Raw genomic sequence first — 22,313 nt, 5'->3', positions numbered from 1 at the left:
GGGCGATCTCGAGGAGGGCAGCAGCGACGTATCCGGCAGTGCTGACGTCTGCCCAGGGCACGGGGCCCTGTGTTTTCAGGGCTGCCATGTGGCCCGCGGATGCCCCAGGCCCCTGGACAGTTGCACCTGGGGTCCATACTCCTGGACAGGGCTGAGGAGGTGGTGTCCCCAGACTTACCCCAGCACGGCTGTTGGAGGCTCCTGGACACCTGCCCCGGCCTCAGTCTCCCACGACAGCCAGTCCTGACATGGGTGCATGTGACGCCCTCCTGACCTTGGCTGCTCAGGCCACGCTCAGCCACGGCCATCCACACCCTTGGGCTCCGGTGTCTTCCCAAAGCTCTGAGAAGCACCCCCTTGGGACAGCCGGGGCCCTGATCACCCGATCACCCGATCACCCTCTGACCTCTCATGGACTCCCTGCGGCTCAGTCCAGAAGGGTTGTCCTTGGAACAGAGGGCGGGTGAGGCAAGTCGGCTCCGTGCTCTGCCCTCCGGAACCAGCGGCGCTGTGAGGGTCACGGGGCGGCTCAGTGGCCCCCAGGGACCTCGGCCTCAAGGGAAGCTCGACAGAGGCCTCAAGCCCCCACGCGCTCGCTCAGCTGACGGCCCCGGCTCCTCCAGAGCACAGCCGAGCTGCAGGAGGGCAGCTGTCCACAGCCCAGACGGACGGCACCGTGAGGCCCTCGCGGAGAAAGCAGCAAAGGCCGGTGCAGGACGGAAGGACACGCGAGCAGCGAGTGCTCAGAGACCAGGCACAACGGTGAGCCCCCAGGAGCAGCCCAACGGCCAGTGCCCCGTCCTCGGAGAACGGGCGCCGCTGTGACGCGCTACAGAGGACGCGAATGCACGCCACAGACAGCGGGCGCCAGCGTGACCGTCACAGCTGATGCCGACACACCACGGAACGGCAGACCCCGGGCTCAGCTCCTGCTTGTGGGGCGCAAGCTGGGCCCCACCGTCCCATGGACGGACGCGGCGGCGTGGGCTCCCAGGCCTCTGCACCCTCCTCTGCGCAGAGCCTGCCACCATCCTTGTCGCACAGGGCCGGGTGCTGCAGAGAGGCAGCGTGCCTTGCCCCGGCTGCCGGCTCCAGAGAACGGTCCGGGACGCCGTGGTCATCCGGCCCCAGGGCTGCTCCTGGCCCTCCTGGGACGGCTTCTCCTGGCAGAGAGAGGATGAGTCACCTTCGGGATGGCGGCTCCCCGAGGACGGTTTCGGGCCTGGGCTTATCACGGCGGCTGTTTTCCGTCCTGCCCGCACACCCCTCCCGCGTCCTCGGCTCTGGGCTCATCGCGGTTTCCTTTCCTACCGTCTGGAACTGAGTGTTCAGTTCATCTAGTTTTACTCTCTCTCGCTTGTAATAAAAACAATTCAGACGACGTTCTCCTCCCAGTGAGTGTTTCTGGTCACCTTCTGGAAGCCACCCACGCTGTCTACCACGAGCGCATCGGCTCCTCTCTGACCCACGGCGGCTCCGGGCGGCACCCGGCGAGTCTCCAGGCCTCTCGCCTCCACGTGACACAGGCTCCTCTCCAGCCCTCCTGCGCGCCTGGTGGTGCCCGACGGGCGCACCTCACAGCTGCTCCCCGGGGCCGACCTCAGCGGCGAGCACGCCCGCCCGCCAGGGAGTGAAATCCACCCACAGGGTTTTGTGAAACAGAGGCAAGGAGGCCCCAGCGGGCCCCAGCTAGGACGGGAGGGGCCTGTCTAGTGGGGAATTCAGGGGGAGCAACCCTGTCAAGGGCCCAGCAGCCCAGAGAGCTCAGGGACTGGGCTTGCTCTGGACTGTCAGGAGCAGGACAGTGGCCCAAGCATCAGGACATCTGGGGACCAGACCAGAGCTGGGACCCCCGGGAGTACCAGGGAGTAGTGGGCAGCATTGGCCTGGAAGAACCCCAGGACCCTCACCCAGGGGGAAGTTCAGGGTGGGGACAAGGACAGACAGGACACCTGGTCGGTCCTGAGAAGCCAAGCAGAAGCCCTGCAGTCAGACGGGGCTCCCGCAGGACCCCACCTCTGAGCCCCCAGCAGGGTCTGCAGCCTCGGGGAGCGGAGAAGCTTGGGGTCCTGGCCTCTGTGTGGCACCAGGTCGGGAAGCAGGAGGGCGTGCCTCCAGGGTTGGGCGTGTCTGTGACGTGGGGCCCCGCCCGTGCCCAGCCAGCCCTGGGGGGTTTGCAAGCTGCTTTCCTGTCCCTGCCCTTAGCCTGGGCAACAGGGGACAGTCACCTTCCCCAGGAGGGCCGGTGCTTCCTGCCAGCTTCCCTGTTGCCTCCACACTCAGTTGCTGTAAGTGAAAGCACCAGCCTTGTGGGACCCGCAGCCTCATCCAGGGTACTGGGATGCAGGCAGGATGGCTGGGGCTCTGGCAGCTGCTTTGGCATGAGAACGAGGGAAGGGTGGTGGCACCTGGGCTATCGAGGGCATCACAGAGGCTGAGACTGTCTGTGTCGACTCCCCACTTTGAGATGGAAAGGCCCACCACACTTCAAACACAAGCTGCCAGGATATGGGTCTTCTTTTATAAGCAGCCTGCTGTGAGACGAGGAGGCCAACAGGCCCCGCTCATTCCCAGGCCCTGGTGGCCGGTCCCCACCTGCTGTGCCTGGGCCTGAGTTCTGCCTGCCCCTGGGTCCCACCTGGCAGAGTGCGCCCTAAAGCAGCAGAACCGGGAGGGGAGAGCCTGGTCCCCAAGCACCTTCTGGCTGGAAGCCGCCTGCTGCCCGCCCTGGCCTCGCCTCCACCTTCCCCAGTCCCTGTGCGGCCCAGGGCTGACTGTCCACCACTCAAAACTCTCCTGCCTTCCACAGGCCCCCTTTCCCTCCCCGGGAGACCTCAGGGCCGGCCTAAGGGGACAGGGGACAGGACTTCCTGCAGCTGTTCTATGCCCCCAGGGGCTGAGTTCTGAGGGGGTGGCTAGGGCAGGGCTCAGGGCTGTCACACAAACGAGACAGACATCGTGGGCCCTGCCAGGGACAGGCTTCAGGCAGCAGGAGCCAGGCCCTGTGTGGGCAGGGGCAGTGTTGCCAGGGGTTGCGGGGGGTGTGGGGGAAAGACCAGGTCCAGTCAAATCCCAGGCCACCCAGGAGCCATGCAGAGTCCCAAGGAGGCCCGAGGCAGGAGGCCACACCCATTCCTCAGAAGCCGCAGACACGGCCTGCTGCGATCTCCAATTAAACCTCAGGGTTAATTAGTCTTCCCGGCCCAGGGGAGGGGGCCGAGGTGGAGTAATCACAGCTGTGCCAGGAAACCCAGAGCCACGGCGGGGACAGAGGGAGCCTCGCTGCCCACTGGGGAGGCCAGGGCTCTGCCACCCGAGAGGGGTGCCCCAGCCACACCAGCTCTGGGCCTGAGCACACAGGTCACACTCAGCTCAGCGGGGTGGATGCCGACCTTGAGTGTCGACGGAGAGCCGGAAGCTCAGCGCCCATCACCTGGCCGGCTCTGGAGGGAGGCTCTCCCCTCTCAGGCCTGTTTCCCCACTCAGAGCTCCAGGGCCTTCTCCCCTGCATGGCTCGGCCCACAGGCAGATGAGGCCTCTGCTCCATGGCCTTGCAGGGACTCTCAGCCTGCATCTGTGGCACCAGGAAGGATTTGGAATCGGAAATACACGTAATGACTGGCTTTCTGAATAATACCCTACCAAAAATTTTAAAGTGAAAATTTCTTAATCTTAAGGAAGACTGAAACACAAGCCAGGAGGGGCCTGTAATTGTCATCCTGACCTACATTATTCTAACATCTTTGGAAAAAACATTTTAATTGGGTCTTTGACTTTAAAAGAAGGGAGCTTTCCATGCAGACCTGAGGGTCTCAGCGCCAGGAGCCAGGGCCCCCCCGCATGGAGGCCCCAGGAAGGCGACTTCAAAGGGGAAGGAGGCAGGACCAGCGTCCCACAGCCCGGCACCCTGGAAGCACTCACTGATAGCGCCTCTGGAAAACCCTGGTCACGGCGGCAGCTGAGAACCCACCAGGGCGGAGGGGCTGCCGGGGGCTGCCGGCAGACAAGGCCTGGATGGCAGCCAGCACCCACCAGCGTCTCGGAGCAATGACAGAGGCTGCCGTCACCGACGTTATCGCTGTACAGGGAACATTCCAGAAGCAACACGCCTGGTGTTTGTACAACACTTGGCTTCCGAGAAGCACAGAACCCTGACTCACTAGCCTGGGGGCCGAGCTGTGCCTTGCCCGTGCCCGATGAAGCCCCAGCCACTGCCCTCCCTTCCGACGTAAGACAAAGGTCACAGACCCGATTTAACCCTCAAGGACAAACTCAGGCCAGTGCAAGGGTGCCACGGAGCCCAGGCAAGCCAGATGCAGGCCCCATCTAGACACAGCCTCCGTGTGGGCCATGCTCAGGGCCCAGCGAACCGGGCAGCGGAGCACGCGACCCAAATGCAAACCAGCCCTCAGGGTCACCGTGGGGTCCGGTCCCACTGCCTCCCACAGCAATGCTGCACGGAACCACCCCTTGACAGGAGCTCACCCACCCACACGTCTGCGGTGATCCCACCACGCTTGCCCACAGGGGAAGGTGGAATGGGCAGGCTGAGATGGAGAGCTTGGCGGCGGGGGGGGGGTCCATCAGGATGCTGGATTCAGGGCCCCCAGAGTGACCAACCTTCCCTCCTGTGGACCCTGCACCCAGGCTGTGTGTGCAGGGCCCGTTCAGCCCTGCTGTGTCGGCCTCCTGCCCCCCTTTCACTCAGCGACACTCCTCTGTACACAGTCCCAGGTGCTGCCCACACAGCGCACACAGAGCAAAGACCCCGCTCTCAGGAGCTTGCCCCCAGGCCCCGCAGCCCCCGATACATTGGCCAACACTGGGCCTGGGGCTGAGCACCCAGGACATGTCCAGGCCAAGTGTGTGAGCTCAAGCCTGGCATCCACCGTCCCAGGCCAGAGCGTCTCCCGGGGCCCTGCAGGCCTTGCCATGCACCTCCAGGCCCCAGGGGACTTTGAGCTGCTGTGTTAACCCTTTAACTCCGAGAAATGCACCGAGGGCCCCAGTTTTTAAAGGCTTGAAAGCCCAGTCAACTGTCACCTCTTCAAATCAATTACCAAGTGACTCAGGCTCACCCCCTTGAAGCTCCGACAGTCACCCTCTCTGAACTAGTTCTCTTAGGGGTCTACCCCACGTGCCTGTCCAGAGAATACACACACCCCATCCTCGGCCTCGAGCCCACCTCTCAACGGTGGCCAGCGGAGCTCAGCTGACACATGGACGCTCTTCTGCTGCCAGATGACCCCAACCCAGCTGCGGCCATCGCTGAGGGTTGGGCTCTCTGTACCCGCAAAGAATGCTGGGGTGGTGCCCCCACAAATACCGTGTCAAGGGCTACTTTCCTGGGACGATCTGTGTCCATCTCAGCTGATGGGACACCTGCTGTCACTCCTGCCCGGCCAGGGACCCGTCCACGACTCTCAGGCACTGCTGGGGCTGCTCACCCAGGGAGGAGTCAGAGGCCCCGGAGCCCACAAGGATCCCTAGAAGGGGGACCGAGAGCCACACCCAGACAGGAGTCATTTCAAAACCAGGAAGTAAGAGGGCTTTTACATTTTTATTTATTTTTTATTTTTTTTGAGACAGGGCCACTCTGTCACCCAGGCTGGAGTGCAGTGGTGCGATCTTGGCTCACTATAGCTATGGCCTCCTGGGCTCAAGCAATCCTCCCACCCCAGCCTCCCCAGCAGCCAGGACCACAGGCGCACACCACCATGCCTGGCTAATTTGTGTATTTTTTGTTGAGATGGGGTCTCGCTATGTTGCCAGGCTGGTCTTGAACTCCTGGCCTAAGTAAAAGCCGCCCCACCCGCCCTCCACCACACTGCGCTACGTACACCCAGACCTATTCCCCATACCTGCTCTACCACAAAATGGTTTTGTCACAAGCACTGGTTTGTGAGCGGCTCCTCCAAAGTGAGAAGCCCGTTCTCTGAGGAGCTGCGGCACGGCAGCCAAGCCGGCCCCGGCTGAGGGAGCGTGGGACCTGCCGCCTGTGGCTCCCGAATGCCCGTCCGTCCCATCAGCCAGGGCCTTGGATGTGTCCCTGGTGTCTCTGCAGGTGCCGTGTCTGCTTCTGTCAGGAAGGGCCAGGACGCTGAACAGAAGGACACAGGCTCCAAGTCGCCTCGGCCACCCACCCGCCAGGCAGCCTTGGCGGGGCTGCTGGGGCTTTGAACCCTGCACAGGTGGCCGGGCCAGGGGAGGTCGGAGCATGGGAGCTAAGACAAGAGGACCCGTGCACAGGGCTGCCCACACGCCCTGGAGTCAGGAGGCCCCGGAGCCCCTGGTGCCACCCCCACCCCAGCAGCTGGGGCAGCTCAGGGTGCTGGGCACAATAAAGGGCTCCGTGAACTGGGAGTGGGGAATGTCCTGCTCCGAACTTCCCAGACGCCTGAGTGGGGGTCACTGCCAGGCCCAGCCTGCCCAGCCCCCTGCAGGACATGGGCCAGCGAGGCCCTGCGAGGCACTTGGGAGGGGGGCGCACGGGCCAGGACAGCCCAGCTGGGCCTCAGAGGCCTGGGGACGCACTGCCCCTTGATTTTCACACCCTGAAAACAAGGACTGATCACTCACTGATTCACAGTCCAACAACCAACCTCCAAATCCCAGGGTTTCCAGCAACAAAGGACCTCCCTTCGCTTCTGGGTCAGCAAGAGGCTCCAGGGCCGGGCCCACTCCGCACCTCCTCCCTGCGGAAGGACCCTCTCCTCTCCGCCCCCAGAGCAAGGCAGTGGGCGCCTGGGTTCGGAACAGCTGGGTGGGGCGAGGGCAATGGTCAGGGTAGCGGGGGCACATCCCTGGGGGTGCGGACAACAGGCGAGGAGCAGACTGGGGGCCTTGCCAGGGTCATCTACGTCCCTGATGACTGAGGAAGGAGCGGGACACTGGGAGGGAAATAGACCCCCAGGTGGGGAGGGCCCAAGCCAGCCCCTGTGGCAGCCCCTCCAGGCCTCAGTGCTCCTGGGTCCTACCAGGGCCGCAGCGGGAACTGAGGCTGAAGCAAATCAGGGTGGCTGGTGGCACAGCTGCGTCACACCCAGGCACAATTCCTTCCCAGCACAGCCAGGAGGCTGTCGGGGGCACTGGTGCCTGCTCAGGGGCAGACCTGAGGCCTTCATACCTGCAGTCCCCACAGACCCTGTGCACGGCCCACCCCAACTCTGGCTGGGGCTTGGGGTCCCCAGCAGAGGGACGTGGCTTGTTGTCCTGTGTGAGGTGGAAGCAGCTGTCCCAGGGTAGGCCCAGCTCTGGGAACCGGGGAGCAACTCACGGGAACAGCCCTGGGGTACAGGGGAAGGAGTTCACGGAGCCCTTTACTGAGCCCCACAGCCGACCCAGGGGAAGGCGTTCACAGGCTCTGGCCATGGTGGGGCCGGTGCTCTCTGGCTCCTGAGCCCACATGTGTGTCCTGAGAAGTCGTGGCACATCCGCCGCTCTGGTCAGAGCTGGCCGCCACCTTCCAGCTGCATCTGTCGGGCCAGCGTCTGCCCGATGGCCACCAGGGGGCTGGCTCTGTAGGCTGGACTGGCCAGTAGCTCCTGAAACCGGGTCCTTTCTTCCTCGCTGAAAGAATGGAGACCGCAGATCAGCAGGCAGGAACCCCCAGACTCCTCAGCCCCACCTATGCCCAGGCACGCTGTTACAGCTAGGACACTGGAATGAACGCAGAGGCCGGGGGCCACCACAGAACTGAGTGCTGGGGCCCCAGAAACTTCCGGCAGGAGGGGAGAGGCTGCCCTGGGCTCCGCGTGGCCACAGCATCCCAGAGCCCTGGCAGCGTCCACCGTGGGGTTTGCCGTTGGGGCATAGCCCGGCCAGCAGGTCTGGGGCTGATGGGGCTGCTGCGAAGGCTGAGAAACGGGGCAGTGGCTCACGAGCCCTGCAGACTCACACCTTACATAAGAGATGGCTCCCTCCACGGGCAACCGAAATAGACGCACACGGAGGAGAGCGGGACGCGGCTGCCCAGATGGGTGCCATGGCGACGACCCAGCAGAGCAGCAGCTCACCCCAGCCCGACCCAGCCGGTGCTCCCTCAGCTCCCGCTCTAAACCCAGAGCAGTGCCCCTGTGGAACACGAAGGTGATCTGGGGCCCGATTCAGGCACAGAAGCCTCAGGGGCAGCTCCCAGACGGGCTCTGCCGCAGTGGCCAGGAGGCCCTGAGCCTGGTCGGGGTGAGGCTGCCCCCCTCAGGCCTGTGAGCCCCCTGTGCACAAAGCCGTGTGTGAGGCTGGACACGCTGGCCCTGGCTTCCTGGGCAGATAACAAGGCTCCTTCACATCCCACTGGACGACTGCCCGGGTGGGGCCCACACACCAGAGCTGCTGAGGACAGCGGGGCTGGGGCCGTCTCCACAGCAGGAGGCAGCCAGGGCCCTGTTGCTCACTGACCGTGGGGATAGTGACCTCCTTTCACTGATACCCTGGCCACGAAATGGCAGCTGGAGTTCTCCCCGTAAAGTCAGGGTGAAATGCCTGTCACAGCCTGGACATCACTACTGAGCTCTGGGGCTACCAGGACCCGACAAGGCCCCACCTGGGGGCAACCGAGGAGCCGAGGCCAGGGGAAGCTCAGGCCAGGTTCTTAGCACCGCAGTCCCTCAGCAGAGTCGCAGGTCAGAGCTGGGGAAGGAAAGGAGCCTTGACAGTGACGCCTGGAAGTGAAGCTGTAGGGGGAGCCTGTGTGTGAGGGGCTGTGCGGGGGGAGCCTGTGTGTGAGGGGCTGTGGGGGGAGCCTGTGTGTGAGGTGCTGTGCGGGGGGAGCCTGTGTGTGAGGTGCTGTGCAGGGGGAGCCTGTGTGTGAGGGGCTGTGGGGGGGAGGCTGTGTGTGAGGGGCTGTGGGGGGAGCCTGTGTGTGAGGGGCTGTGGGGGGAGCCTGTGTGTGATGGGCTGTTGGGGGAGCCTGTGTGTGAGGTGCTGTGCGGGGGGAGCCTGTGTGTGAGGTGCTGTGCAGGGGGAGCCTGTGTGTGAGGGGCTGTGGGGGGGAGGCTGTGTGTGAGGGGCTGTGGGGGGAGCCTGTGTGTGAGGGGCTGTGGGGGGAGCCTGTGTGTGATGGGCTGTGGGGGGAGCCTGTGTGTGAGGGGCTGTTGGGGGGAAGCCTGTGTGTGAGGGGCTGTGGGGGGGAGCCTGTGTGTGAGGGGCTGTGGGGGGAGCCTGTGTGTGAGGGGCTGTGGGGGGAGCCTGTGTGTGAGGGGCTGTGTGGGGGAGGCTGTGTGTGAGGGGATGTGTGGGGGAGGCTGTGTGTGAGGGGCTGTGATGTGGGGAGCCTGTATGTGAGGGGCTGTGGGGGGGAGTCTGTGTGTGAGGGGCTGTTGGGGGGAAGCCTGTGTGTGAGGGGCTGTGAGGGGGGAGCCTGTGTGTGAGGGGCTGTGGGGGGGAGCCTGTGTGTGAGGGGCTGTGGGGGAAGCCTGTGTGTGAGGGGCTGTGAGGGGGGAGCCTGTGTGTGAGGGGCTGTGGGGGGGAGCCTGTGTGTGAGGGGCTGTGGGGGAAGCCTGTGTGTGAGGGGCTGTGGGGGGGGAGCCTGTGTGTGAGGGGCTGTGGGGGGGAGCCTGTGTGTGAGGGGCTGTGGGGGAAGCCTGTGTGTGAGGGGCTGTGGGGGGGAGCCTGTGTGTGAGGGGCTGTGGGGGGGGAGCCTGTGTGTGAGGGGCTGTGGGGGGGGAGCCTGTGTGTGAGGGGCTGTGGGGGGGAGCCTGTATGTGAGGGGCTGTTGGGGGGAAGCCTGTGTGTGAGGGGCTGTGGGGGGAGCCTGTGTGTGAGGGGCTGTGGGGGGGGAGCCTGTGTGTGAGGGGCTGTGGGGGGGAGCCTGTGTGTGAGGGGCTGTGGGGGAAGCCTGTGTGTGAGGGGCTGTTGGGGGAGCCTGTGTGTGAGGGGCTGTGGGGGGAGCCTGTGTGTGAGGGGCTGTGGGGGGAGCCTGTGTGTGAGGGGCTGTGGGGGAAGCCTGTGTGTGAGGGGCTGTGGGGGAAGCCTGTGTGTGAGGGGCTGTGGGGGGGGAGCCTGTGTGTGAGGGGCTGTGGGGGGAGCCTGTGTGTGAGGGGCTGTGGGGGGAGCCTGTGTGTGAGGGGCTGTGGGGGAAGCCTGTGTGTGAGGGGCTGTGGGGGGGGAGCCTGTGTGTGAGGGGCTGTGGGGGGGAGCCTGTGTGTGAGGGGCTGTGGGGGGGAGGCTGTGTGTGAGGGGCTGTAGGGAGAGGCTGTGTGTGAGGGGCTGTGGGGGGGAGGCTGTGTGTGAGGGGCTGTGGGGGGAAGGTTGTGTGTGAGGGGCTGTGTGGGGAGCCTGTGTGTGAGGGGCTGTGGGGGGAGGCTGTGTGTGAGGGGATGTGATGTGGGGAGCCTGTGTGTGAGGGGCTGTGTGGGGGAGGCTGTGTGTGAGGGGCTGTGGGGGGAAGGTTGTGTGTGAGGGGCTGTGTGGGGAGCCTGTGTGTGAGGGGCTGTGGGGGGAGCCTGTGTGTGAGGGGTTGTCGGGGGGAGGCTGTGTGTGAGGGGCTGTGGGGTGGAGGCTGTGTGTGAGGGGCTGTGGGGGGAGCCTGTGTGTGAGGGGCTGTGGGGGGGAGGCTGTGTGTGAGGGGCTATGGGGGTATGGGGGGAGCCTGTGTGTGAGGGGATGTCAGGGGGTGGGGAGGCTGTGTGTGAGGGGCTGTGGGCGGGGCAACCTGTGTGTGAGGGGCTGTAGGGGGAGCCTGTGTGTGAGGGGCTGTTGGGGGGAGTCTGTGCCTGCGTATGAGTGTGGATGCTGTATGGGACACGGGTTGTGTGCCCCTGGCGCTGTGTGGCTCCTCCACGCTGAGCCAGGCCTGCAGATGCTATCCTGGACAGCTCTCAGCAGGGGCTGACAGACAGGGGCCTCCCACCTGAGACGACGGCCCCTTTCCTTGGTGTGGTCCTCACGGAGCAGCCTTGGGGAACAGACCACTAGCCCCAGCTCTAAGGCTCACTCATGCCCCAGATGCGGCCCCCATGGGAGCATGGCCCAGGGGAGGAGACACTCTTACTTCCCACTGGGGTCTTTAGATCGAAGGATCTAAGCACTCAAACCTGAGCCCCATCCACATGTGCCAGAAAGCACCACAACACGAAGGGAACAGTCCTCTGGCTCCAAAACACGGAGTGGACAAGAAGCAACTGCTCTCCTCTCAGAAGCAACAGGAAACCAAACTCTACCTTTGAAGAAACCAGGAGACCTGTTAACCTGAGCTGCCTCGAAAGCAGTGATCGCAAGGACGTGGGGGCAGCAAGGGGTGCGGACCACAGACAGTCTCCGAGAAGAAAACCCGCCACTCCGTCCAGGCAGGGAGGGGCTCCCTGGAGCAGGCTGTGCCTGGGGAGAGGTGCCAGGCAGAGGCAGAGAGGGACACCAGGCAGGAGGATGGTCACACAGAGACGGCTCTGCTGTTTGCAAACTGTCTCCAGACAAAGCTGGCCCAGGAAGAACTCAGTTCACAGACAGAGAAGCAGAAACCAAAGACGGGAAGCACAAAGGTCTACAGGAGACCCTGCTCCTCGGGAGGCCAAGGCAGGAGGATCGCTGCAGTCCAGGAGGCGGAGGCTGCAGTGAGCCTTGATCATACCTCTGCACTCCAGCCTGGGCCACAGAGCAAGAACCTGTCTCTAAAAAATAAAACTAAAAACATTTTAGCAAACTAAGAAAGATTACTACAACTATACTTCACTCTAGATACTACGAAGTACCTCCAGTACAGAACGGATTAGAGAAGACGAGACGGAACACAGATGAGAGGTCCCATGATCGCGCCATCGGTGCCCTAAAGAAAAGCCAGGACAATAAAGGAACACTTGGCGCTACCGTTCGACGCCAGCTTCTGAACATCACAGTAATTACAAAGCAGACTTCAGATTACAAACTGCAAGGGCACAATGGGCCTCGGTAGAAACTGACACAGAACGTTCCCTTCTGAAAAACATCTTAGCAGTTGTTCCAAAAACAAAGGAAAAGAATCATCCCAGTAGCTAACTAAAACCATCTTACACGGCGTAAAACGTGGCTCCCTCAGTGGAAACTGGAGCTGCGTCTACAAAGAGGCCAGAGCGTGGTCTGGAGACTTCTGTACCTAAGAGGACGACTGTGTCCTACTGCACAAGGGCTGCGGTGACCAGCCACAGAACCCAACGTGACCAGCCAGAGTTCAACCAGCCAGGGGCAGGGAGGGGCCATGTCCACCCACCATTTGAGACCCTTGTTTCCCCTTGAAGCCTTCCCAGCAGGCAGCCTTGTCCCAGGGCCTGACCGCTGCAGAGCCCCCCTGGAGTAGACAGGCAGGAGTGACCGCGGCAGCGTGGAGGGGCCTGGGGGGCAGGCCGGGGACACTCAGGACCCTGGGGAGGGTGGGGTGGAGGCACTCACAGAAGCTGCCGTCTCTGCGCTGTGCTCATCTGGCTGAGCTCCGAGGGCCGCGGCTTGCTGCTCTCCCTGCGTGGATTCAGAGAAGCCGTGTCAGTCAGTATCCAGCATCCCTGGACACCTTCCTGCGGGCAGATGCGGGCCCCTCCCTCTTTGGTGCAGACATGGTGGTGGCCTGAGGTGAGCAAACCGTGGCAGAACCACAGCTGCACGCCGCTCTTTGGCTGTGAAGGCCAGACCTGGACAAGGGGTGCAACTGCCTGCCAGTCCTGCCACCTCCGGCCGAGAGCTGCTCTGTATGGAATCTGGTGACTCCCACAGCTCCTCCTGGCTCTGTGAGGCGTGGAGGGAGCGGTTGCCAGGAACACATCTCATGAAACACAGGGTCTCCACCCCACCTGCCTGGCCAGGGCAGGCCACGCAGACACCTCACACTTTGGGCCAAATGGCCTGGCAGGCAGAGCCAGTCCCATTCCTGCCACACACGCCACTTCCCAGGAAGCCCGAGTCACCCGCCCCTGCCTACGTGTCCCCAGGCTCTGTCTTAGAAGAAGACGCATGCTGTCATACCGGTGGGACCTGTGCCCGCCCTCCTGATGACTAAACTAGGGGGCAGGGGCTCGGACCCCCAAAGATCCTGCGCTGCCTGCACCTGCGGGGGGTGCCAGCGAGCGCTGCGATCCCTGGGGACAGGTGGAGGAACCCAGGAGGTTTCCAGAGGCTGCTGGCTACTTCCTTTAGTCCTGGGATCTCCAAACCACCATGCTGGGCCTGGACTCGGGGCGCGGGTGGGCCAGGACATGCCCGTCTCTGGCATCCACCCTAAGCAGGCACCGACCCCTGACGGAGAGTCTCACCCTCGGGTAAACATGGGAATTTTGGGAATTCGCCTGCGCTCCCTGTGGCCAGCCAGCCAAGGTAGCCACCCACCTGGCCGAATGTTCCGATGGGACAGCGACCTGGGCCTTGAAAGGGAGGGAGAGGCTGTGGGGCCACACCAGGCGCCTTCCCAGATCTGCCGTCCACACAGTGAGGCGGGACCCAGAGGACGTGGGGAAGGCAGAGCTGCGGAGTCCTCAGGCCAGTCCTACACTTAGCCTTGGGCCAGGAGACTTGCTCTTTTATTCACAGCTCTCTTAAAACATGAATGACAGACATTTGGGGTCTGCTCCAAACAGCCCTCAGCACCCACTTTTAACCCTGGCTCTGTGCTGACTTGGGGAGGGACTCAGTCCCCACCCCTTCCGGCTCACACTGGCAGATGACCACCGCTGGCGTCTCCTGTCCCCTCCGCCCGCTCAGAGCCGCAGCTCCATATATTCCAGGGACTCTGCCGGCGCTGAGGACGCCTCCCCATGGCCTATCCTGGGCCAGCCTTGCCCCGACGCAGCTCTGCCCTTCTGGCCGGCTGACCCCTCCCCATGTCTACCCCCGAGCAGCAGCTCCCTCACCAACCTCCCAGAGCTGTCCCGGGTCCCCACCCTTGCAGAAGCTGTCAGCGTAGGACCCCCTCCTCCAGGTGCATCCTTGGTGCCAGGGCGGAGCCCTCAGTGGGGTAGCCACATGCTGGGGTCACCCTCGCATCCCACACCCCATCCTCCCAGCGGGGTTCCCGAGAGTCCAGGGCCCTGTGGATGCAGTGCTGGGCAGTTACCATCACAGGCCAGGATGACCCATGGGGCAGCGCCAGCAGTGACATGACTGCGAGGCCCAGCAGCGGGAAGCCACAGAGGATCAGAGCCTAGTTCTACCCACTGTGGAGCCTCGCAGTCCCCGAAGTGCTCCCTCCAGGCAGGAGCAGTGACATCACTGCCACTCCACTCCTGGCATGGTGCGGGCAATCGCCCACAAAGCACATACATGAGGCGGAGGTCTGGAGCTTGAGGGGTCACCAGGGTCCCCTCCCCGGTGGGAAGGGGAGAAGCGGGAGATGGGGCTCCAGGCTGGGAAGGAGGGACTGTCCACCCTCCAGCCTCCCAGGCCACTGGTGCTCGCCTGCTGACCCCTCAAGCCCAGAGCACATCAGAGTTCAAGAGCACAGGTGGGTGGGACAGAGACCTGCTTGTCGGGACCAGGCGCAGTTCCCGTAGACACGGCCACCGCCCAGGCACACGGAGCACCAGACCCAGGGCCTCACACCTGCAGTACCCAGAACAGGCTCCCTAGAGAAACAGCAGACTCCAGGACTGCCAGGAGAAGTCCAAGAGGTACCCGGGGCACCTGCTGGTGCCAGGCAGTGGGTGACAGCTAAAAACACAACCCCCACCTGGATGGGGCACGCCAAAGGGAGCCAGGAGCAGCTGCAACAACTCCCTACAGCCAGAATCAGGGAGCACTGGATTGCAGCCCCGAGTGTAAGCGAACACCCTTCAGTCCAGAACCACCACCGATGCACGACCGATACACAGACACGTGCACGGAGAAACAAAGTCCTTTCCCAGCAGAATTCCAAACAACCTCCGTGGCTGCTGTGTCTTCCAGGAGGTGGAGCACAACCCCCACCCCGAGACGAGGGCTGCACAGAGTGACTTCCTTCCAAAGGGACAGCATGGAGCGGGAGCCTTGCCCCACAAGGGCCAGGTCAGCCTCACACCGCTGAGTCACGCTGACAGGGCGTGCCTGATAAAATGGGTGACAGTGGCACCTCTGGGGGCCTCCTCCCCGAACTCGGTCCCTTCCTGTATCCATGAGAAAATCATCAGACAGGTGCCAGCTGAGGGACAGCTTCCTCAGAACAGTCAAGGTCACGAAAACCAAGAAGAGTCTGAGAAACTCACAGCCAACAGGGGCCTGGGGAGCCGAGACGTCTGAACGTCCCGTGGGATCCTGGATGGGTCCTGAGGCAGAAGGGCCATCAGGGAAAAATGAAGGAAAGCTGAGGTGTGGGCTTTACTTCGTTAACACTCACTACTTCTCTACCGACACTGGCTCCTTAAATGTGACAGGCGCAGCACACGTAGAAACCGCCCGCGGGGCGTGGGAGCCGCACGGAGCTCTCGGTACCATCTCTGCCATTTTTCTACAAATCGGAAACCCGTCTAAAATAGGGCTCATTACAAGAGCTCCCCCAGGGTCAAGAGGCACTGCAGCCTGAACCTCATCTGAGGGGGGACAGGGACCCCCGAGACAGGAGGCTCTCAGGGCTGAGAGTAGATGGGCCCTCCCGGCCCACAGCGTGACCCAGGCCCTGGGGCCGGGTGTTTACATAGCCCTTTCCCTTCTGGGAGCTCCCAACACATTTTTCAGATGAGAAAACTGAGAACTGGGAAAGGATACTTGACTAGGGTCACATTTTTGTTCAAGAACCAGGAATGTTCAGTCGTCACATCTCCACTCCGGGCGACCGCTCCTAGTCTGGACCCAGCGCTCCGGGTGCTTCTGCCTTGGGACGCCGGCCTGGAGCTGCCTGGACCTGCAGTGCGTCACTGCCACCCCGGGCCCGGGCGGCTGGGCCATGGAAGGATGACCCCAGATCTGACACTGCACCCAGCCCGTGCTTCCTCCCCAGATGGGAAGTAGTAGGAGAAAGTATCTTTAAAAAGGCAAAATCAGAGACGACATGAAGAGGAAGGCCCAGAAGCTGAGACAGGACGGAGCAGCCCGGCCTCTTTCCAGCCACCCCTGAAAGCTAGGCTGTGGCTCCACAGCCCCGGGCCTGAGCCGAGCCTCAGCACCCACGCTGGGCAGCGCCTCCCAGCCATGGGGAAGGGTAGAGGCTGCTTTCCCTTCACGTGCATGTCACCCAGGCACAAAGAGCCTGAAAGCCAAGCTCCTGGGAGACAGGCGCCACAGGCAGCGGCTTATCGGCACGCCATGTCCCTTGAAAGGCCACCCTCCTGGCTGAACCGTCCTGGGGCACACACACCATGGCAGGCTGGCAGGGCCACATCCATGTCGTCAGGACACACAGAACCTGCCACTGACAAATGGTTCACTGGGTGACGGGGGTCTGGAGGGAGCATCTCAGCATGTCAGGAGGAGGCTCATGCCAGGGACCAGGCCTTGCCCAGGGCCGGGGCGTGGGGGGCCACACTGATGTCCAGGCCCAGGCCCAGGCCAGCTGGCTTGGCTGCTCATGCACAAAGGGCCCAGAACCCACCTCCCCAGCTCTCAGCAGGGGGCAGGGGAGGGGCACCGTGATGCCATCAGCCAAGGGCGGGACAGAAACCTGCCTCTTCCCTGAAGAACAGACCACATCCAGATCCGTGGCGACACCAGGTGGCGCGTGCCTCCCGTACAGGCAGGTACAGCCTGGGAGAGCAGCTGCCCCGTCCCTCCTAGGGAGGATGCACGAAGCAGATCCCATCCACAGGACCAGCTCCGGGAGGCATGCACCAGGGGCCTGCATGTGTGAGTCCCACACGCTCACCCCGCCCGACACCAGGCCACCCTCTGTGGGACGGAGTGAGGGCAGGACAGGGTGTGCAGTGTCAGGCGGGTGTCAGGGAAAAGTCCACTTAGGAGCGGAGGCTGGAGCCCCCGTCAGACTCTAGGGAAGAGCATGGTGGATGCTCAGGGGCCTCGGCTGGGCACAGCAGGGTCTCTGTGGGGTGGAGGCTGTGGCAGAACAGGGAGTTGGGAAGACCCCCAGTGGGACCTGGCAGGAGCTGTGGCCGATGTGCGGGGAGGGGCACATGAGGGAGTTGGCGTCAGCAGAGCCACCAGGCTCCTCACGGGGTTGGGCCCGGGTGTCCCAGAAACGTCCATGACAGATCCCACCAGCCTCATGAGCTTAAGCCAAGGAGCAGGGTACCTGTGTGGAGCACCGGCTGAAGCCCCAGCTCTCGGCCTCTGCAGGGTCACAAGCCACTGGGGCCCATGGGGCCCGCTCACACCCCTCCACCTCTGGACCTGAGTCACCCCCAAAGCTCAGACAGGACCGCCCCTCCTGGACACTCACCCGCGGGTCTGGCGCCGGCTGCCAGCCTCGAGCCCCAGCAGCTCGGGCAGAGCGTCCCTGAGCGGGCGCAGGTCTCCCACCACTACCGTGGCCTTCCGCCTCTGCTCCTCCCTGTGCTTCTGCTCAGCCAGTTTGATGGCTTCGATTTCTGAGAAAGGAAGAACAGCCTTAGAGGCAAGAAAGAGGCGCAGGACAGCCCAGGCCCGGAGCCCCGGCCGGCAGGAGACCTGGGGCAAGAGACGCAGGACAGCCCAGGCCCGGAGCCCCGGCCCGCAGGAGACCTGGCTGGGTGCCCAAGTCTGCTGCCACTCTCCTTCCCACGGTCGCCCCCATGCCGCCCCTGGAAACCTGCAGGCGGGAGGCTTGAGTTCTTTTTGCCCCCTTCATCACAGAGCTGTGCTTTTTAATCGCAGGGCTGACTACAAGGTGGAACGCAGCCACTGAGGAGTTCTCCTGCAAAGGGACGTGGGCGACACCAGCCGGGGCATGCGATGGGGGTGCACACAGGCTCGCAGCGGGGAGCAGCGGGAAAATGAGGGAAACGGGCAAGTCACTGCCTGGGAGGCTCAGCTGTGTTCCCAGGAGGGAAGGGGAGAAGCCCCAGGACAGACCTGAGGGCCTGGGGCCGTGGGGGGTGGCAGGCAGGGCCGAGGCCTCCACGCTAGAGAAGGGATTTGGGCCGGGCCTGGACAGAAGGGGCATGGCCTTGGGATTTGGTTTCATTTAAAAATGTATTTGTTGAAAATTGCTACGAGAACACATGCTCGGACACGCAGCTCGCTGCACGTGGCTCCTGGAGGCTGTGAGCCGGGACAAAGCCTGCTCTCTTCAGGGCAGCCCAGCGGGACAGGCCTGCAGCTCAGGCACTGCCAGCTTGTGCACAGGCCCGGGCACGGCAGCACCTGAGCCTCTGTGGGAGGAGTGCCCGGGTTTCCAGAGGTGACAGCAGCCAGCTCCTCTCCAATCCTGCTGTCCGGGACAGCGGCGCCCTCTCATCCCACGAAGCAGAGGCTCACAGAGCAAGGTCTGAAGGGCCCACCCTGACCAACCCAAAGGCAGGAGATGCCACCCTGCCCTGGGTCCCTGTAGCAGGGTGTGATTACCTGGCCCCAAATCACTGACAAGAACCTGGGACAGAGACCACCCTTACTCTGGGTCGTCAGTCCCCAGTGCAGGGTGAGCTTGGACGGCGTGCACCGGCTCCAAAGCCTCAGGAATCGTGAGGGTTTCTACGGCAAGAATCCAGTGCTCGCTCCATCCTGCCTGGACTTTGGCAGACACGTTACTCGACACCTCGTCAAAAGGAGAGCCAGGGCACCCTGGAAGCCGGGGAAGGGAGGGGTGGGCCAGGCCAGGTCGCTCCTTCATGGGCTGCAGACAGGCCAGGGAAAGCAAAGCCAGAGGCCTGCGGCTCCTGTGAGGACAAACACAAAGGCCAGGAGCTCAGCAAGTCAAAGCCAGAAGCCTTTGAGAAGAATGACACCTTGTGCCAAGCAGGGCAATTCCCCCAGGAAAGCCTCAGGGTGACGCTCCTCAGGGGCCGCTCAGAGGCGGTCACCACCACCATGATTCACTGCTCACTCAAGATAAAAATGACAAGGAAACCACCAACGGACGAGCTCCTTGACAGAGATTAGCTGCTAGAAACCGACAGTGAGTCTCACGTTTCATGAAAACATCAGACACTCAATGACACAATATCAACAATCCCACTAGGCCCGCTCAACTCTGAGGTAGGGGAGGGGGAGGCAGTGGGGGGCGGGGCCCACACCTGGAACACTCTGCAGCACCGCCCTCATCTGCAGCACCTGGGGGAGGCCCACACCTGGAACACTCAGCACCGCCCTCATCTGCAGCACCTGGGGGAGGCCCACACCTGGAACACTCAGCACCGCCCTCATCTGCAGCACCTGGGGGAGGCCCACACGAACAGCAGCTTCCAGGCAACCGGGAGGACCAACAGGGGAGCGAGGTTCCTCTCAGTCACTCACTCCAGAGAAACCGGACGCTGCCGCGATTACAATTTCGACGGGATTTTTAGTCAAACCGGTGCAGCTAATTCTAAATTTTATTTTTTAAAAACAACTAAATGCATAAGAATAGTAAATGCATTTTTTAAAAACAAGAAGCAGGGCTATCACATATTAAAGCAAATTACAACAGAAATTCAGTGTGGCAAAAGCGCAGGTGACACTCAGGGGACCCGGGGCAGACTGGGCGAAGTGTGAGCACAACACGCGACACTGTCGATAAACTGGGTCCTCCTGGGGAAAAAGCTACACTCCTCTCTCACGCTGTTCCGAAAAATCAGTTACATATGAATTAAATACTAAAAGCAAAGAGGAATCAAAGGCCAAAAAATATAGGAAGAGCCACTAGACTTGATTAGAAATCAAGGAAAAGAAAATCACAACTTCAAAATACCATTTTCCACCTCACAGACTGGCAAATCTTTCAATGTTTCATAGTATCAAGTGTTAGAGGATCTGAGAGCTGCTGGGTGGATGCGAAGCGGCCCGGCCGCCTAGGAGCACAGCGCCGGCTGGGAAAGTTGAGTGGGGCATGTGTGCTTCCAGCTACCCACCGTCCCGTGGCATGGCTGGGGCACAGGCTGTGTGGTGGAACCGGGGACGTGTGTGGGCAAGACAAAGCAAGGTAAGGGATGGAGAGTGACCGGGAGGCCTCCAGGAGTGGGAGGGCATGGGAAGGGGGAGGACAAGGTTTGTGAGCTTGTCCTCACAAAGACGAGGTGGGGGTGGCACACTCAGATCCACAGGGGAAATTTCAACACAAATTGAGGAAAAAAAGCAAATTGAAGGAAAACAAATCCATGCACACAGAAAATATGCGTTTCTAAAGATCCTAAGGAGTGTACAAGATGCCTACCAACCTAATACACAGCATTAGTAAAGTCATAGGATACAAGACTAACATTTCGAAGAACCAATCGTATTGTAATATACTAGCAGCGAACTAGAAAAAAGTGTAAAATACTTAGCAGCAAGCTTAGTGCAAGATGTAAGACCTCTACACGAAAACAACACGACAGCGGTGATGAAAACTGAACGGTGAGATACAGCATGTTCACGGATCTGAAGATTTGCCATTGTTAAGATGGCAATTCTGAAGAGATCTATAGATTCAATGAAATCCCAATCATAACCCTACCTGGTTTTTCTTGTTTTTAAATAAACAGATGAACTAATGGTAATTTATATGGAAATGCCAAGGACCTAGAATATCCAAAGCAACCTTAAAACAGACAAACCAACATAAAGGACTTATGTTATCTGACTTCCAGACTCACGTTAAAGCTACAGTCATCAAGACAGTATGGCGTTTGCTAAGGTACAATAAATAGATCGATGGAACAGAAGACAGCCTAGAAGCAGACCCTCACTATGAGACATCTGATTTCTCACAAAGGCACAAAACCATCCAATGGGGAAAGAAAAGTGTTTATAACAGATGGTGCTGGAACAACTGAATATCCATAGTGGGGAAAAAAGGAACTTAACCACTAACACCGCACACACACAAACAATTCAAGATAGACAAGAAGCCTAAATATGAAGGCTTAAGTACCAAGCTTTTAGAAGAAAACACAGGAATAATAGCTTCATGACTTGGGATTAGGCAAAATTTCCTTAAATAGGACACACACACATATACACACATACACACACAATAACTAAACTCAAAATTAAGCTCCCATTTATAAAAAAGAAAATAAAGTTAAGAACATGAACAGGCAAGTCACAGTCCGGGAGAAAACATTTGTAAAACGCATATCCAACCAAAGACTGGACTCCAGGACAGATAAAGAATTCTTAGAGCTCAATAATAAAAAGGCAAAAAGTCTCATGAAAAATGAACTTCACTGAAGCTGAGACGCAAATGGGCAGTAAGCAGATGCAAACGCCCCTTTGGTGGCAACGAAAATGAGTGCCACCGTGAGACACCATTTCGTGATCACCAGACGGCCCAGACAGGAGGCGACGCGCCGCGTGCTGGCAAAGCTGCAGGGCAGGGAGAACGCGCACAGGCTTCTGGTGGGAGTGTGAGTGTACAACCACTCTAGAGAAACGTCTGGCAGCTGCTTGTAAAACTAAACATACACCTACCCTATGACCCAGCATTCCATTCCTCAGCATTTACCCCAGAGAAACGGAAACATGTCCACAAAAAGACGTGTAAAGAATGTTCCTAGCAGCCTTATTCAGAGTCCCTAAAAATGGAAGAAAGCCCAGGTGTCCATCAGCAGGAAAGTGACTAACAAATGGTGTATGCACACAGTGCAGCACTCCTCAGCAAGAAACAGGCACGGGCTATTGCTGCAAAACCATTATGCCGCACGGAAAGAGCACGTCCTACGTGATTCCATTTATATGAGGCCCAAGGCAAGAAAACCTAAACTGTGGACAAAAAAGGATGGCACACTGGTTATCACCTCTGGGTGGGTGGGAGAGGGTGGCTGGAGCACACGGGGGCTGCCGGGGAATGGTGGGAACGGGCCGTAGTCGGAACAGGATTCCAGCTGCACAGGTGTACACATTTGTCAGAAATCACTGAATGACACACAAGATTTGCATTTCATTTTACAGAGATACAATCTTCAGAAGAAAAGGAAAAAAAAGAACCATAAACAAATATTGAACTCCAGCAGAATTATTTGGGGTGGAGCATACTGATGTCTATAACTTACTTTGAAATGCATTTTTAAAAACCTATGTTGGCAGATGGACAGAAATTGCTAGATGACCAGTTATGTAATAAAGACTGTAAAATCTGTGTGGTGGGTACAGGATATTCACTATAAAATTCTTCCCACTTTCCTAAATAAAATTTTTCATAATAAAATATAAAGTAAAAACACCTTGGGAAATGTAGCTAAAGCTGTATTTAGAGATAACATAGCCTTTCAGTCCTGAACAAAACATATGAAAACAAACGAGCAGAGCGGCTGAAACCTAAAGAAAGCTAGAAGAGAGAAGTGATCAGAATAAAAACGAACAATTTTGAAGACAAAAGAGTAGAATGATCATTAAATACATTC

General features: G+C 60.3%; 1 protein-coding gene across 5 annotated transcripts in view; it reads right to left on the bottom strand.

Moving 5' to 3' along the window:
- Positions 1 to 5,541: 5,541 nt before the first annotated feature.
- The window catches only part of SLX9 (SLX9 ribosome biogenesis factor), a 47,096-nt gene continuing 30,324 nt past the window's right edge, over positions 5,542 to 22,313 (bottom strand). For all 5 annotated transcript variants that reach the window (XM_012444351.3, XM_021669455.2, XM_064380232.1 and 2 more), the window contains 3 exons: positions 17,258 to 17,405; positions 12,361 to 12,426; positions 5,542 to 7,569 (listed from right to left, as the gene is read on the bottom strand). In XM_012444351.3, the coding sequence (XP_012299774.1) occupies positions 7,446 to 7,569; positions 12,361 to 12,426; positions 17,258 to 17,405 (338 nt within the window). In that variant the 3' untranslated portion in view covers positions 5,542 to 7,445. The remainder of the gene's footprint in view (positions 7,570 to 12,360; positions 12,427 to 17,257; positions 17,406 to 22,313) is intronic.

The sequence above is a fragment of the Aotus nancymaae genome, unplaced genomic scaffold (assembly GCF_030222135.1).
Source record: "Aotus nancymaae isolate 86718 unplaced genomic scaffold, 86718_ANA_hifiasm-v0.15.2.pri h1tg000022l_1, whole genome shotgun sequence".
Lineage (NCBI taxonomy): Eukaryota > Metazoa > Chordata > Mammalia > Primates > Aotidae > Aotus > Aotus nancymaae.
The sequence above is the reverse complement of the archived record's forward strand: the minus strand, read 5'-3'. Positions and strand labels throughout refer to the sequence as shown.